Source organism: Catharus ustulatus, chromosome 2 (genome assembly GCF_009819885.2).
Source record: "Catharus ustulatus isolate bCatUst1 chromosome 2, bCatUst1.pri.v2, whole genome shotgun sequence".
NCBI classification, from domain to species: Eukaryota; Metazoa; Chordata; class Aves; order Passeriformes; family Turdidae; genus Catharus; species Catharus ustulatus.
This window is the reverse complement of record NC_046222.1, coordinates 104237821-104254584: the sequence shown is the minus strand read 5'-3', so window position 1 is coordinate 104254584 and position 16764 is coordinate 104237821. Positions and strand designations below refer to the sequence as shown.

Sequence of the window (16764 nt, the reverse complement as noted above, 5' to 3'; positions counted from 1 at the left end):
TCACCTGTCCAAAACACTCTATGCAATTATTTGCATTGGAATGTTGACTTCCTTCATAAAGTGTAGTAAATCATCTTACATGGTTGTATGCACACACTTCACTCTATTATTATAATGCCTCTGTTCATAACATCTAAGCATTCTTCTTCATAGGCATCTGGTGACAGTCACGCCTTTGATAGCCTTTACTGGTATTTCTAGCCTCCCCCATTCTCAGCTTTAAGGGTTATGTGTATAGTGGAGGGGGAAGAGCAGCTGCAGAATATATTTTTCTAACTATTTGATCAGATAAATTCCTGTCTCTCTGTTATATTTTGAAATAGCTGTTTGCAAAGCCCAGAGAGTATATATTACAGCGCTGGTCTTCACACACTAGAAAAACAGCAACTGAGTAGATATGACATCAAATATCAGAATCTCTTTCTCTCAGTGGTATAGTCGGTAAATCTGGAAACCAATGCTCTAGTGCTGGGTAATTCTACATTTCTTTTAAACAGCTTGCTTCAGATTAGGTTCTGAACCTGCATTTTTCTTTTAGTTGAGGATGACATCAGGTTGCTGTCTAAACTGCTGCTGCTACTTGTTAGAAAAATCTATTGCCTGTATAACAAGGCTTGAGAAAAATACTTTGTCATTAACTGAGATTCAATTAGTCACTTTATAAACAAAACAAATATGTTATTACTTTCTCTATTTAATAGCTAGGTTTTGAAATGTATTTTTTAAGATGGGTACAATTGAGCAGATGGGAAACCCAAAAAAAAGTATTGACTGGGCAGCACAAAATGGCTGTTATAGAATCTAACAATTTGACACCCATGCATCAGACTAACTGCAATCTTCTTTTTTGAATCACTGCTTTGTAAAGGGCAAACAGAACTGTAGCATACTGTGGATCTCAGGGAATTTCTCTCCCTTGTTCAACTGGTGCTGTAACACGGAATTTACCTGCAGATAAAAGCTTGCACTGTTATTATACCAGACAAAGGCTTCTTTGTGCAGTGGCATAATTGTTCACTCAGCTCTATTCCTTCAGTTTCACTTTCTTCTGTGCATTCTCCATTTCAGCCACTACACTTCACCAGGCACTGGCTGCTGCGTTACCCCAATTCCAGTTGCATCCCTACCTCATTTCTTACAAGCAGGTTAAAATCTGACCAACATGCACATGAATCTAAATTACAGTAATTTCACGATTATAAGCCGCACCATTTTGACTAAAATTTTGCCCCCAACGCGGAAATGCGGCTTACACTCAGGAGTGGCTAACATATGAAAAAAGTTCTGAAATTTCCAACCCCAGAAGTGCAGCCAGGGTGCCGAGCCGAGCACCTGCCAGTAAAACCCGGGATTGCGCGATTGTTACAAATTGGTTACTGTGTTGTGTGGCAGGTGGAGGCAGGCAGCGTGGGGGAGGGAGGCGGGGGTTCCCGCGGCAGGCGGGGGAGGTGGGAGCTCCGTTCCTCCCTCCCCCTCCCACCACAGGTGAAGGCGGGCTCTGTGCCTCCCTCCCCCTCCCACCATTGGTGCAAGTGGGCTCCGTGCCTCCCTCCCACCGGCACTGCGGGGCAGCGCTGGGCTAGGGCGAGCGATCCTGCGATTCTGTTACTAATTCATTACTTTGTTGCACGCGGGTCCTCCCTGCGAACGAAAATGCGGCTTATATTCCGGTGCAGCTTATACATGGACAAAGACCTAAACATTGCCGACACCCGGACGTGCAGCTTATAATCAGGTGCAGCTTACAGTCGTGATATCACTGTATTTGCATTGTCATTGCACTGCTATTAATCTGACTAAAGCACACGATTTACTTTGAAACTATGTGTGTACTTATCTGCCTCCATGGTCACTAGCAAAGCTCATTACAAAGACCTACTACACTGAAGTGTAAAGCTTAACTGAACGACTAGTGAGAGGGTATTCCCCTGACTCAGATATCTGACTAATAGTTTTGATTATCATCCTCTAGGTTTACCTGAAGCTACAGGTTTACCTGCAAGATATCACAATCCAGGGATCCACCTACAAATGCTTAGCAAATTTAATCACACACATACTCTGATTTATGAAATGCTCCACCATTTAAATAACGCACACTAGGACTGTGCACCATGGCTCCTAGGGAAGCAGTCCACTGTAGCAAGCACTGACTTGCTTAAAATAGATAAATGATGATACTTAGTACTACAGATGCTAAAAGTACTACAAGACCGGAACATTCCAGAAACAAAGCATACTCAGCAGGATTCTGGTTTCCAAAATCCCAGTTTGTTGTCTGAAATTATTTTTTTAAAATTTCTATCTTCACTCTGTTGGAGATCTCTGCTGCTCATCCAACGTGGATTTTATTTTATTTTTCTTTCCTATTTAAACTGTAAATCCTTTTCATGTACTTACTGAACAAAGGTAAGGAGACTATTCTTATAATCTTGCAAAAAAGCTAGAAATAAAATAAGGACTCTCCTCTTTGTTGTGAGAAAGTATTAGACTACTTATAATTAACTCTGAGTGATTTACCTCCTGAAACTTTGATCAGCTTTACTCCATGTTTTCCCAGTTAGACTTCTTAAATTTAGTCTTCATGTTAAGGTTTAAGCATGAACACAAGTTCCACCAGTGCCTGCATACAGTTCTTGGGATATGTTTAGAATTGTGATTTTGTTTGGATCAAAAGTGTTTTTATAAGTCACTCTCCTGATTGTCCCATTTAGGATACTGTGGTGGTCACTGCAGAGCAGTCCTGCAGAGGACAAACTGGACTCCCTTCCAATGACACTAAACCACAACATTCCCTTAAACCCCTACTTACTGCTCAGCTCACTGAACAAACTTAGGTCCTGTCTGAAGCACCCCATATCTCCATACTTTTGAAAAAACCCAGTGAATGCTAACGACTTCCTAAGACCCCAGTGTGAATCAATAACTAAGAGCAGTAGATTACATGAACTTCAAATATTCTGAGAATTATCCAGATTTATAAAAGAAAAAAAAAATCTAAAAATTTGTGTGCATTTAGGGCCACAGAATCTACATCCTAAACATACAAATTCTTTATATTCAGTATCACCTTATCACTTCTTAGCTGGTATACAGGTATGCAACTGCTGAAAAGAAACACTGCTGCAAGGCTGATAAAACAGTCCAGAGAATACTCATTCACATCCCAAATACACTTGCAACTTCTTGCATCTCTAAATATTCTCTAATTGCAGCAGCTGGTTTCAGTCACTAGCTTACCCAGATGCTAGCAGGTCACTGACAGGGTTCCAGGCACAGATGAACACTTCTGATTCATGGCCCCGAAGGACTGTTGCTTTGTTAGGAGGAATTTCAACATCCCCGTCAATTTCCATTGGCTTTGAATGATTATCTGTAAAGAGATATATCAGAATAAATAGTTTACAAGATGCGGTTAGGTCTATCTTAAAAACATGCTAGTTATCCAAGGCCTAAAGCTTACAGTAGCATATACACCACAATTAATACTCTGTGCTGTGTCACTGACAATATTACTCTATTTGCTTCTCTCTGGCCATTCAAATTTATGACACTTCCTCAAAATGTAGAGCTTTCCAAAACATTTTGTATAAATCTACATAGCTTTTTATTCCCCAAATACTCAGCATTTAGTTCAGTATAGTTTTTCTTTTGAAGCAGACATCATTAAAAACGACTTACAGATTTATTAAAATATTTGAAAAAAAAACATAAAGCATTTATATTTTCTTACACAGTCTCCTGTAAGTAAGATCTGTGCTACTCACAGACTGAGTAGGGGGCTTCATTCCTGGAGCACATGAGGGAAATGGTAAGTGGTAAATGATAAGTAATAAGTATCCTTCTCAAGGATATCATAATATGTACAAAGATGAAGAGAACTTTTACCTTTGAACAGCTTGCCTTTAAAGGTAATACCCCATGAGTTTAACATGGCCCACAAACTTTCCATTCTCCAGAACAGAGACCCCCATTCCCTTGGGGCAAAGGATCCTTTTCTCAAACACTTCAACCCCCCCATGTGTTTCTCCAAAATTTATAGGAATTTTCAGTGTAGTCCAGTCCACCCCATAGCTTACAAAAAGGGTTTTTTCAGCCAACTTTCACGGCATCTCCTCAATCTCTTCCCATCTGGAAACTGGGCTCTTACTTCACTGACTTCAGTGTATTTTTTTCTGTTCTATTACTTCTTGCTCAAAAAAAAAAAAAAAATAGGAGGTCTGCAAGTCTTATCCGTGCACTAGAAAAGTTAAAACTGCACACAAACAGGAAAGGAGCTAAGCTAGGCCAGGCTGGAGCCGTGCCAGGATTTCAGGTCGCACAGGCCGTGTGGCAGAAGCTGTGTGGAACTGCAGAGCCCAGTGAGCGAACGCGTGGGGAGGGCTGGGCTGAACAGAGCCCAGCTGCCTTCCCCAAGCTGCCTGGGCATCCGGGGGGCTTCGCTCCCCACAGCTGCTCCAAGATGGCGGCGGGGGGCTTCGTTCCCCACGGCTGCTCCAAGATGGCGGCGGGGGGCTTCGTTCCCCACGGCTGCTCCAAGATGGCGGCGGGGGGCTTCGTTCCCCACGGCTGCTCCAAGATGGCGGCGGGGGGCTTCGCTCCCCACGGCTGCTCCAAGATGGCAGCAGGGCCCCGCCCGAGCTGTGGCCATGCTGGGGGGGGAAGCCAGGATCCTAGCAAAGGTTTCTCTTTCCCCTGGTCATCAGGGCCCCTAGTTGAAAACAGGGGGGGGCTTTGGTGGCTCCCCACCCCTGCCCGGCCAGGCCACACGGGGAGGGGATGGGGGCCAGGCTGGACCAGGCCGAGCCGGACCCGCTGGCCTTACCTCCTCGCAAGTCAGAAGTCGAAAGAGAAAGTTTTCATTTTCACCGATGTGATTCATAGAGGCAAAGTAACTTTTTAATTGGTTTCCCAGGCTGTCAATTATTAAACAGTTTCCCGATTGGCCCCAGCAACTTGCAGAGGAAGTTCTCATAAAAAAAAAAACCCTCTGTGTGTATGTGTATGTGTGCGCGTGCGTGCCCTTCTCCTAAGTGACTTCCATGCAAAACCAGCACACAAGATTATTATCCTCTGCAAACAAGACACCATCCAAGGACAGGAGACACACTGAAACAGCAGACAGCAGATGCTAAACATACAAGTGTGGCCCATTCTGCAGAAAGCACATCCAAGCCCAGGTAGCTGGCAGTCTCCTGTCACCTAACCAATGCCTCTGCCAGCTGATCTGTTCTGACTGATCAAAACGCAAGTTCTCCTTCTGGGTGAAGTCTTTCAGTTAGTCCTTCTTTAATCACATAAGGAGATCCATAGGTTTGCAAGTAGAATAATTATGCTCCCTTATGCATGTTTATGGCATTTAAAATCAGCCATCTGTCCTGACACTCCACTGATAAGCTACTGCCCATCAGCTGGTAAAACAGACTGTGACATTGCTCAAGTGCCATCGGGAGGAAGATCTCCAGATTTCTACCCTTACCTGGGCTTTCACATACCTGGTCTGGCTCTGCCTAACTTATGCTGAGTCACACAGATAGCACTTCTCACTGCATATTTGGTTAGCACCCTAAAATTATGTCTGTGCCACATCTACACCACAGATGGAATGTTATCTACATGAGTTACATAGAATCAAGTATGAAAATCAGGAAACAACTAACAGTAGTTTCACAGTTTATTTCTAATTAAAAATATCCGTATTTTTGACTACACTTATTACCTATGGACTTGCTGGAAACGCCTACTTGTAAAATCTATACCTAAATCTATGCTAAGTCCCTATGTTAAGCATTGTCCTTGGTAATTCCCTATGTGCATGACTATTAAACTGAATACTATTGAGATATACCAATACTCAAGATTTAGCCTGACACCAGCATCGGGGATCTTTGATCTTCTGAGCAGTCAGGCACTGAAGAGTGAAGCACTATTAAAACCCACCAGAAGAAACAAGCCTAGAACTCACAATCCTCTGTTACCCAGTACAGCACAGATTCACCATGCTTAAAGCATATTTTCATGAGAAAAACAGCAACAATGCCAATGGCTATGCATTCATCTGTGTCCTGTTCACAGTGTGAGCTGGAAGCTGAGGGTAAACCAAGAAGATATTTCAAGCACTTTAATTTGAAACATTTAAATGAGATGCTATGCTGATGACATCCTACTGTTACCTGCCTGGCTCTAAAGGCAGGGCTGCTTTTCACTCTCGATTAAAACCAAATGACAGCTGGGAAGCAGCATCACTCCAAGGTCCCAGAGTCAGGAAGTGCTATCAGAGTAAAGCCATATGATACTCAGGAATATTTTTCATTTGTACATGACCAGATGGAAAAACCTAGACACACACTTTGAATGTTATTAACTGTTGTGAAAAAACCCCATAAATAGTCATGCTGTGAAAAAGAAACCTTGATTAGTTGATACCTGCATTAGTACATGCAAGACCAACTGGCCTCCGGGAGCAATGAAATACCTGCAGAATTATTTTGTGTTGTATCTTCCAGTAATGATTTTTACAGTACAGCTTTGGTGGTTTAGGAGAAAAGAGAGGGAAGGATAAGAAGCCCTTCATAAATAATTTGCAAATGTTCACATTTTATGTGCTTTCTTCCTATCTGCATCAGCAGTCAGGAACATTCATATTTAGAGTGTTACTGTTCAGCACAAAACTTAAAATGCCCCATTGAACAAACAGGACAGTTCATGCCTCTGTAATACTGCCTCAGGCTCTTCTTAGATTCAGATAGACACTTGCAATATATGACTGATACGATTATGGTAACAACAAGAAACTGCAGAAACCCCTGAGCACGAATCAGCACCTTCTTAAGAGCGACAAGCTCCTTACACAGCACGAGCTCTTGGGAGCCCTGGTCTCACCTGAAAATTCAGCTTTCCTATGGATGCAGTTACAATGTGTGCATGGGGAATGAGAATAAATAGATAAGTGAAATGCAGTAACCATCAAGAACAGGCTTATTTTGTTTTTAAGCACCTTCCAAGGAGAAAGCTTTCGGATAAGATCTTATTTGCATAAAATTGCCCTGAGGGGTTCTCTGAAAGAGAAGGCATTTCTATCTACTAAGTGCAGCAGAGCTTCAGGTGAAAAATACAAGTCTGTAGGTCACATACCAAGGGATTCTGTCCAAATGTTAACAGAAAACATTTTCTAAATGCCAGGGGATCTTTGGTTATAGTCTACATTATATTATAATTCTTTTCCTCAAATGTATTAAAAATCCCAAATGACTGGAAATTAGAAGTCATAGTACCCCAAAGTACAAAGATTTTAAGAGGGCTTTCACTGAAGTTGTTCTTTATGGCTGTAGTTTTAATAAAGCAACAGGGCTTAGTCCTCTTTCCAGAGCTTTATTTTTCTTAAGCCTAAGCCAATCCTCGCAAATATAATGGAACAAATGACTAAAAATATTTGAGTTGGAAAACAATCCAAAGTCTGGCGCTATTTCTACATGCTGATTTTTATTTTTTCCTGTAACATTTAAAGTGACTTAAAACTGAGAACATTACTTGGGAAACAAGACAGGGCAGTGACTTTTTTTATTTAGCATTTGAATCTGCACCTCAATTTTGTTTTCTATCTCCTCTCTTTTTTAAATCTATCATATTATATCGGTAATGTGCATACAAAAACATTTGAAAACCTATTAGAAAAGACTTAAGAGTGTCAGGGAGAACTCCATGCCAGAATAAATGCAAACCAGGTAATTTCTCAAAGACATCTCCTCCTCCCACTCCACTCATCCCGCCTTTCTTGAAAGGTTGATATTTGTGTGACTTCCAAGTTATGACTAAGGACTAGGGCATTATTTAAACCTGCCAACAGATGCCAGGTCCATGGAATACAACAACAGTAAAAATTAAGGTTTGGGAAGTTTCTCACAGCTTTCATATCAGCAGTTTTTTCTCCTCAGTAAGTCTCCCATTATTATTTCTTTCTCCCAGGAAAAGTCCTTCTCACCATTCCAAGAAAACGCCTGTAATTGTTTGTGAAAATCCTTCTATTAAAAACAGCTGTGAGAACTATTATTTTTTAAATTAGGAAATGTCAGATTTGAGACATTGAGAGTTACAGTGTAGCTATAAACATGAACTGATCTTTAAGGCTTTCCTTTTGTTAATACAATACTACATCTATTTCTTTGGATCAGAAGGAAATACATCTGAGTGGTTCTCTTTTAGCGATGAACTGATGATAGTTTTCTACCTTAAGTATTTTTTTTCTGGTCCTGAGACAGTGAGACATTCCCCTAAAATTTTCACATGTCAGCTGAAGACGTGTCAACAAACAAAATGTTAGCATCTGATACATTTAACAGTACTTTAATTTCTGTTTGCACCCCTCCACATATGAAATGAGTTAAGTTTCAAAGCAGAGGGTTAGTTGAAAGTAAAACATACTCAATCCATAGTCTAAGAACAGATGAATATTTTAACATTAAAATGTTCAGATCTTTTTTACATTTGCTTTCTCAAATAAAAATGTACAGTAATTTCACGATTCTAAGCCGCACTATTTTGACTAAAATTTTGCTCCCAAACCAGAAATGCAGCTTACATTCGGGAGCGGCTTATATATGAACAAATTTTGGAAATTTCCCAACCCGGAATTCCGAGCCAGCAGCAGCCCCGAGTCGAGCCGGAGCCTGCCCGGCCCTGGGCGGCGGCGGGGCAGTGGTGGCACAGCGGCAGCGCTGCCCGGCCCTGGGGGGTGCGGCAGCGGCACTGGCTGGGCACGCTCCTCTCCCTCTTCCCAGTGGCACTGGCAGGGCAAGCCCCTCTCCTGCTTCCTGGTGGCAGTGGCGAGCGGGGCCGGGGCCGCTCCCTGGCGACCGCCCTGAGCAGGGCCGAGCCAGTAAACCCCGCGATCCCATTACTTTGTGAAAGTTGTACGCGGATCCTCGCTGCGAACGAAAGCGCGGCTTACAATCCAGTGCGGCTTATATACGGACAAAGACCTAAACATTGCCGACACCTGGAGGAGCAGCTTATAATCAGGTGCGGCTTGTAATCGTGAAATTACTGTAATGGAAATAACTGCAGTTTTACTGGGGGAAACTAACACGTCTAACTGGAATTCTCTGAAGAAAAACCTGGTTTGAAACAATTTTTCTCATTGACTCACAGAGGAATCTATTCAGATCAAAGAGAAGGTAAAGACTGATAAACGTATCTACACTGCAGAACTAATAAAATCTTACGTGACTATAGTCCTGACCTTGTCTGAACCAAAGAGCTGTTAGGACTTCCTACAAAATCTGCCATGCATGTTCCTATAGAATTTTCTTGGAAGACAACTGGGCAGTAAGGGCTGGTTGCAGAAGTCAGCCAGTATACAATGAACCTTGCACATAGAAACCAGCACCAGTAATCCCATCTGCCCCACAGGGATAGCAGAGTCATCAGGATCTAGTTACATAGGCAGGTAGGTCCTGCTCCACATGGGAGATGTCTGACTTCGGATGATTAATATATAAGTGCAGTTTCCATCAGTCACCCACGAACAAAAGTGAATTCAGCACTCTTGAGAACTGGCTGTTCCCAGGACTAAGAGAATCTCAGGAAGGTAGGACCTTCAACTGGATACTTGCAGGGGACTGTATGAATAAGTACATGCTATTAAATAAAAGGTTGAGGAACAATTTTCCTCTATGCCTTTGAGACAGTTTGGCTGCATCCAAGTTGTTTACTGGGAATGTGTTGGCACATGTGCTTGGCAATGCTGCTCAGCAATGGATAGTTGGTATAGTCCAAACTGGGCTAATGACCATGACAGTAAGGCTATGGATGCTCCTGTGCTTGGCCACACCATGCAAGAATGGAAACTGGAACATGCCAAACTTGGCCAAACACGGCCAAGGACCATGCCAAGGCATGACCACAGGACAGCTACTGCACAAGGCTATGCACTGGTCACACAATTACACAGACAGGGTTTGTAGGTCTGTTGGACTTTAGGATTTTGCTCTCTTTCTCTCAGGAAATTTTCTCCCATATATTGCCAAGAGACAATAACAACAAGAGAGAGAGACAAAAGAAGTTGCCACAGCTCAGGGGAAGGGTGTGGTTGGCTACTCTCTTAGCTGAGGGGTTTCTCTTGGAGGAGCAGGGATGGATACCCGGGAGGTTTGTGTTGGGGAAAGGGCTGAGTGCAGTTCCGAGCTCTCTCTTGCTTGTCTGCATCGGAGAGGAAACAGGCTGCGGTCGCCGTGGGGAGAATTCACCACCACTGTGAGGCTCCATCTCCTGCTGTCTTCTACCCTTGCTGCTTCCATGGTCCCTGTTACAGCTCATTTTGCTCTCCAGTGAGGCACTGGCAACAACAGTAAAGAACCGTAACTCCTTTTCCTGTATCTTTGCCTGAAAACACTGTAATTTCCAAGTTATAATAATTCAGAGGGAAGGGGGTCATATTCTCCATTCCAAGGGAGGTTCCTGCATCCCTTGGCAGACACCTGTCTTTCAAACCAAGACAAGGTCCCAACCTCTCAACACATGTCTCTTCTAGCCTGGCTGAAATGACAAGCTTTGGCTACAGGCCAATTTTCATCCAATATCTAAAAGCATCTAGAAGGTTGATAATAAAGTCTGTGTAGCCTGCTCCAAGGAAAGAGCGTACAGCTCCACTTCTTGATCCTGTGTTCAACTTGCAATTCTGAACATATCTGAAGTTTCCAGATTGTCAAGAGACAGATAAAGCACAGCACTGTGATGTGAAACATCATTTTTACTCAGTAGCCTTTTTAGAAATGCCCCACCCTCCTGGAATGATTGCCCTTAGTTCTACCACCTAGCAGAAAGCACACTTTGTACCCCACCTTGCAACTGAGCACAAGAGTATTATTGAAACACAAACCGCCCAGTAGTGGCAGACAGTTGAACGTTGGCTTACTTATTGCATGTGCCCCATTCTCCTCTCCATTCACAGTGGCTTCTCCGTTCTTTGGTGTGTTCTGCTGGGAAACAGCAGTCGTCGTGGTTCCCGCTGTGGTGGCCGTGGCTGCCGCTGCTGCCGCGGCACTGGCTTGTTGCTGTGCTAGCTTCTCTCTGAACGCTTGCTGTCGGGTCTGAACAACATCAGGCATCACCGCGTCTATCAGAGACAGGGACTCTATCGGCCTGCCATCAAATACTGTACCATCCTGCAGGGAAAACAACAGAAGGGAAACACCAAGTTTAGGATCTTCATCACTCAGGTCAGCAAAGAATCACAGAATGAGGCTGTGGGAAGATACTACACTCGGACTTAACCAATAGTGCCACAGGATTACGGACTGCTTCTCTCTCAGATCTGTGATGGTGGTGGCATTGATGGGCCACTCAGAAGTCTGATCAGTGAGAAAGTACTTTGTTGGAATTTTATAGAAAGTTCTACCACATAAATGCTTTACAGATGCAAAAGAAGTTAAGTTGTGTTAAAAAATATGTCTGACCAGTGACAGAAAGTTTCACTTTGTTTCCTATTTGAAAAAACAGTCATGGCTAAAGCCATGACAAAGGCAAACAAACTTTGGTTAAACTGTTTGTTTTCCTACACTTGCACGAGCATAGGAATGAAAGCAGATGATTTATAATAAACCTCAGCCAAAACATGATGTATACACAAATTCAGAGACTTCTTACGCAGTGTTTTTCAGCCCAGCACCACCAGTTGTAGCTGATTATACATGACATTATTTTTCTTTTATTCCACTATATTATTTGTAATAGTTATGACTTTCATTTTGATTTCTGTAAATTAGGCTTCAGCTTCAACAACCAACTGAGTAAACTTTTAAGGGCTGTTGAAGACTTAACACAGACTATTGACCTCGCTGTTCTTCACTTTCACTTTCCTATTATCTTAAATATAGGGGAAAGATTCTAGTAGTCTTTGTAAAGTGCCATTTTGCCAATCTTTTGCAAACTCCATTCAATTCTTTGAAATAACAATAATGATCCAGTAGTGAAAGATTTATTCTTGAGAAAGAGTAAGTAAGAATAGGATATGGATAGATAATGTAGCTGGTAAACAGTATTATCTTCCATAGGCGAGAACAACTAATAAAGAAAAATAGTTGCTTAGTTGTTGAATTACCCCTTACAATGACAAGATTAAGATAATACATATTTGTTTCCTCATGGGGAAGAAAAAGGAGGAGACAGTCATTAGAGAAGAAACCACAATCTCTCTTTCTCCTCAACATTTTTTTATGTGTCTGCCAAAATTTATTTGAATCTTGACTCAAATTCTTGCTGCACAATAAACAAAATGTTTGCCAACAGATCCTGACATCTTACATTTTCATCTGTAAACGTGCTCACTGGACTATTTACATGACTGCCCTTTAACAGATCACAAACAATAATTTTATATACACTGTTTATAGACTCACTGATTACAGTAATTTCATGATTACAAGCCGCACTGACTATAAGCCGCATCTCCAGGTGTTGGTAACATTTCGTTCTTCCCGCATGCAACAAAGTTGCCAGTTAGTAACAGAACCGCGGGATGGCAGGGTTTACTGGCTTGGCTCAGGCCATGCGGGCTTGGCCTGCTCGGGGCTGCCAATGGGGCTGGGTGGTCCAGCTCGGCGGGGCCGCTTGGGGCTGGCCGCCGCTGCCGCCAGGCTCGCTCATCCCGGCCTGGCACTGCCCTGCGGTGGCAGGCGGGGACGGAGCCCACCGGCACCCGTGGCAATGGAGGCAGGTGTGGATGGAGCCCGTCAGCACACACGGCGGCTGCGGCAGGCGGGGAAGGAGCCTGCCTGCTCCTGCAGCAGGTGGGGGCAGGAGCCCCCCGACTCCCCCCCAAACTGCGAGGCCAGCAGGAGGGAGTCCCCACCTCCCCCCCGAGCCACGGGGATGGCAGCACGGAGCTCCCCACCTCTCCCCCGGGCTGCGCTGCCTGAAGGAGGGAGCCCCCTGCCTTCCTGCCTCCGCACTGCTGGCATGGAGCCCGCCTCCACCCGCCGCACAACAGAGTAACCAATTTGTAACAATTGCGAAATCACGGGTTTTACTGGCAGGTGCTTGGCTCGGCACCTCAGTTGCACTTCTGGGGTTGGAAATTTCAGAAAATTTTTCACATATTGGCTGCTCCTGAGTGTAAGCCGCATTTCCAGGGTGGGAGCAAAATTTTAGCCAAAATGGTGAGGCTTATAATCGTGAAATTACTGTACTTGTCACTCTTAGGTAATACACACAGAAAAGTAACACATAGGGAAAGCATCTATGGTAGCCCTTACTGGGATTCAGATGTAGCAAGAATGGTCTTTGCTTTGCTGTAACACACTTAACAGCAGGTATTTGAACAGAATCATGTAATGGCTTGGGTTGGAAAGCACCTTAAAGGTCATACAGTTCCAACGTCCCCGCCACAGGCAAGGACAACTTCCACCAGACCAGGGTGCTCAGGGCCCTGTTCAACCTTACTCAAACCATGATGAGAGCAACATAAATCTTAATGGTGGCAACAGGCATATTTTCAGATTATTCTCTCATTTTAGGGAAAGTCTTGAAGCAGGGTAAGTACAGGTCCCTACAGTCTGACCTGATATAGGTGTTTCAGAGCTGGAACTTTCTAACTGTGTAGCTCCAATTTCAGGCATGGGGCAAAATGTTAAGTAGCAGCAAATTGAGACAGCTTCCTAACACTGGTTTGTTATTACAACTGCATCAAAGTGCAGCTTGCTGTGAATGTCAAATGTCATCGCCCCAATTACAAAACAACACATATACAAATCTTATACACGGTATCGAGTCATAAAAAGAAAAACCACACAGAATGTCTGAATAAAAACAAAAGAGTTTCCAAACTACACACTGCAAACAACACAGCCTTTTCTCTCTTTTATATTCCTTTGTTCTCACTCATGCTATTCACATGCTACATTGAGGTATAGAGGAAAAAACAGCAGCTTCTTTGCATTCATATTTATTTCAGATGTTTGTCAGTCAGAAATATCTATCCTAAAAATCTTGTAATGCAGCACTCGCTTATCTGTCATGCTTCATTCCCTCTCAAAGCACCACAACTTTAAGGCTGGCAGGGCAAAAACACTGGCATGTCCCACATCCCTTCTTTGTTTCCACTGGCAGTTCAAGGAGAACAGGGACAGTTTGTGGCTGTTCATACAATCTCTACAGAAAACCTGCACCCCCAGTCACATGCAGAATTTACACGCACCCATCTCACCACATACATGATGCCTCATCTCATATGATCTAGGCCAAAGTCACCCGAAATTACTCTCCAGTGGCCTCTGTGGATTTTACATCAGGTTTCTCATGGCTTGTGAATAGCACCGCTTGCTAGGAGGTGTCAGAGAATGAAGTTTTAACCTATGCTGCAGGTTTTCCCTGCCAAGTTCTGCTACGACCTTGAAAACGCAAGACTGTAAGCACTTTTTGTAAGCCTTTTGTTTGCTGCAAGAACCTGTACACCCTGGATTTGTTGGCTGGGGTAGCAGAAACACAAATATCCATGTAAGCAGCACAGAGAATGCCTCCCTGCCACAGCTAAAAAACTAAAACACATCTCAGAGCTTAATGACTCTCTGCTGGGATGGGGAAAAGTACGAGGAATAAAATTAACCAGATGAGGAGAAGCTGGGGAGTGGCTTGTGTTGGGGCTGCTGGGGTGTGTGTGCTGCTCAGCACGTCGGCAGTGGCAGCGGCGGTGGCAGCAGGGGTGGCAGCAGTGGTACTCACTTCGTTGATGCTGATCTCGGCCTCCACATACTGGAGCCCCTTCTGGAGGATGGAGATGAGTGCGGCAGGTGGCACTAGTGTTCCGTTGATGTTGGACTGGCTGATGTGGCTCTCGATACCGAAGGTAAAGGCCGAGTGGGAGAAACCTGAGAGCAGGAAAAGGAAGCCATGATATGAAATCTAAATGCACCAGTCAGATACACCTTCACGGTCTAAAAATAATTCTGTTCTGAGATCTGAGACGCTGCCGTGTAAGCAGAAGGATGTGGGCTGGCTGATCAGAGTCGGGGGGGTCAACCTGAGCCACCCTGACCACCCATCCCCCCCTGCACATACAGGGGAAGCCACATAGAAATGGAAATGCATGCAGAGAAAAATAACCGCACTAACTGAAACAAAAACCCCAGAACACATAAACACCAACAATTGCCACAATGGCAAGTCCAGCTAAAAAACAAAAGCCTCAAATCTCCATTTCCCTTGCTGAATGTCAGTGTTGGGTGTTTGCTGAAGCTGCACACTTAAATCCCTACCAGCATGCAAGTTGTGTAAAATCAAGGCATACATGCAGCTGACACAGGGGAGCCATTCCATTATACTAAGGAAGAGATTTCAAATTCCCTGCTCATTTATTGTTTAGTACAATATGATGGGTAGGGCACTGCCATTAAAATGTGAAACTACAAAAAGGCCACCCCAGTAAACTTATTTTCTGTATGTGAACAGCAATAGCAAAAGTAATTAACTGGGATCTGCCTCACAGCAGATGACAAGCCAGTGAAGTGGCCTGTACTTCAGCCAGAAGTCTTTCTCTTCTCTGTTGCATTTTTTGCCATTGTCTGAGTAAGTAATCGGCAATGAAGGTGACAACACTGAAAATTAACGAATTTTAGCAGACAAATTTTAAAGAGTGCTGCCTTAAATTCTGTCTGAAGCTGCTCAGAACTGTTGCTGGGTATGGAGGCGAGCGCTGCAGAGACTGTACAGAGGGGCAGCTGCAGGAGGGGGGAGGGGGAACAGGATGTAGATATAACTGTAGGAATCCATTTATCATCACACTGTCTCCAGAGCATTAATCTAACATTAAAAGCCTTGGGGAAACCACCCATGCACTGTTTCAAACAGAAAGAGCTCTCATGGTCTCCACCAACAGACAAGAAAAAAAACCAAAACCAAACAACAACCCCCCCCACCCCCCCCCTCAAAAAAAGAAAAAGAAAGCAGCTTTCAAATGAAAATACTTCCGTTAAATATAGCTGTGCCTCTTCCCCTTGTCAAGACCAGTTTCATTTATAGTTTTGTCCGTTAAGGGATTTCCCCTGTATCACTGCAATGTCCAATTATGTGCAGGCTGGGGATGAGATTTTGGGTTTGTTTGACAGCAGTGCTTTCCTTCTCTCTTTTCAAGATGCTTTTTTCCAGCTAGCTCAATTATTAACAGAGATAGCTAGCAAAAACAAGCAGAGAAACAGAATGCCTCCCACATTTGAAACCAAGGTATGTATTTCTCTGATTCTCCCCTTCCCCCACACACATTTTATTTTGCTGCTGCTTTTCTCTTTTTCCGGCTAACAGCTTCCACTCTCTCCCCTCCCAACCCTGATTTCCCTTCCCAGTGCTCTTCGAGTTTTGAGGAATGCTTGGGATGCTTTGGACGCTTTTTAGGAAATGGCAGCTCCATCTATAAACAGAATTCCATAGGATTACAAGGTATAAAAAAAAGACACATGAAGAAACTCGGACTGAAAAACTGCAGTGTATCATTTATGTAATCCCTACTCCAATTTCTTATTCTGTATTGCTCCTTATGTCCTGGTCTAGTTTATGAGCTGCTGGACCTCCTGTTGCAAAACAGACTGTAAGATCTGCAGGACAGTGTTTTTTCTCTGGTTATTAGTTTTGTAGGACATCTAAACACAATGGGAACCACAATGAGGAAGAAAACAAGCACTGAGCATACACAGCCTGCACCTGAGAGGTCTAGGGTCTAAACACTGATCACTGAAATCTCTATGTGTATCTATAAACACATGGCATAAAATTAACCAG

General features: G+C 43.6%; 1 protein-coding gene across 2 annotated transcripts in view; it reads right to left on the bottom strand.

The window, feature by feature from the left end:
* The window catches only part of TBL1X (transducin beta like 1 X-linked), a 196804-nt gene that overhangs the window by 24440 nt on the left and 155600 nt on the right, over positions 1 to 16764 (bottom strand). For both annotated transcript variants that reach the window (XM_033051951.1, XM_033051952.1), the window contains 3 exons: positions 14716 to 14861; positions 10913 to 11162; positions 3241 to 3373 (listed from right to left, as the gene is read on the bottom strand). In XM_033051951.1, coding sequence (XP_032907842.1) covers positions 3241 to 3373; positions 10913 to 11162; positions 14716 to 14861 — 529 coding nt within the window. The remainder of the gene's footprint in view (positions 1 to 3240; positions 3374 to 10912; positions 11163 to 14715; positions 14862 to 16764) is intronic.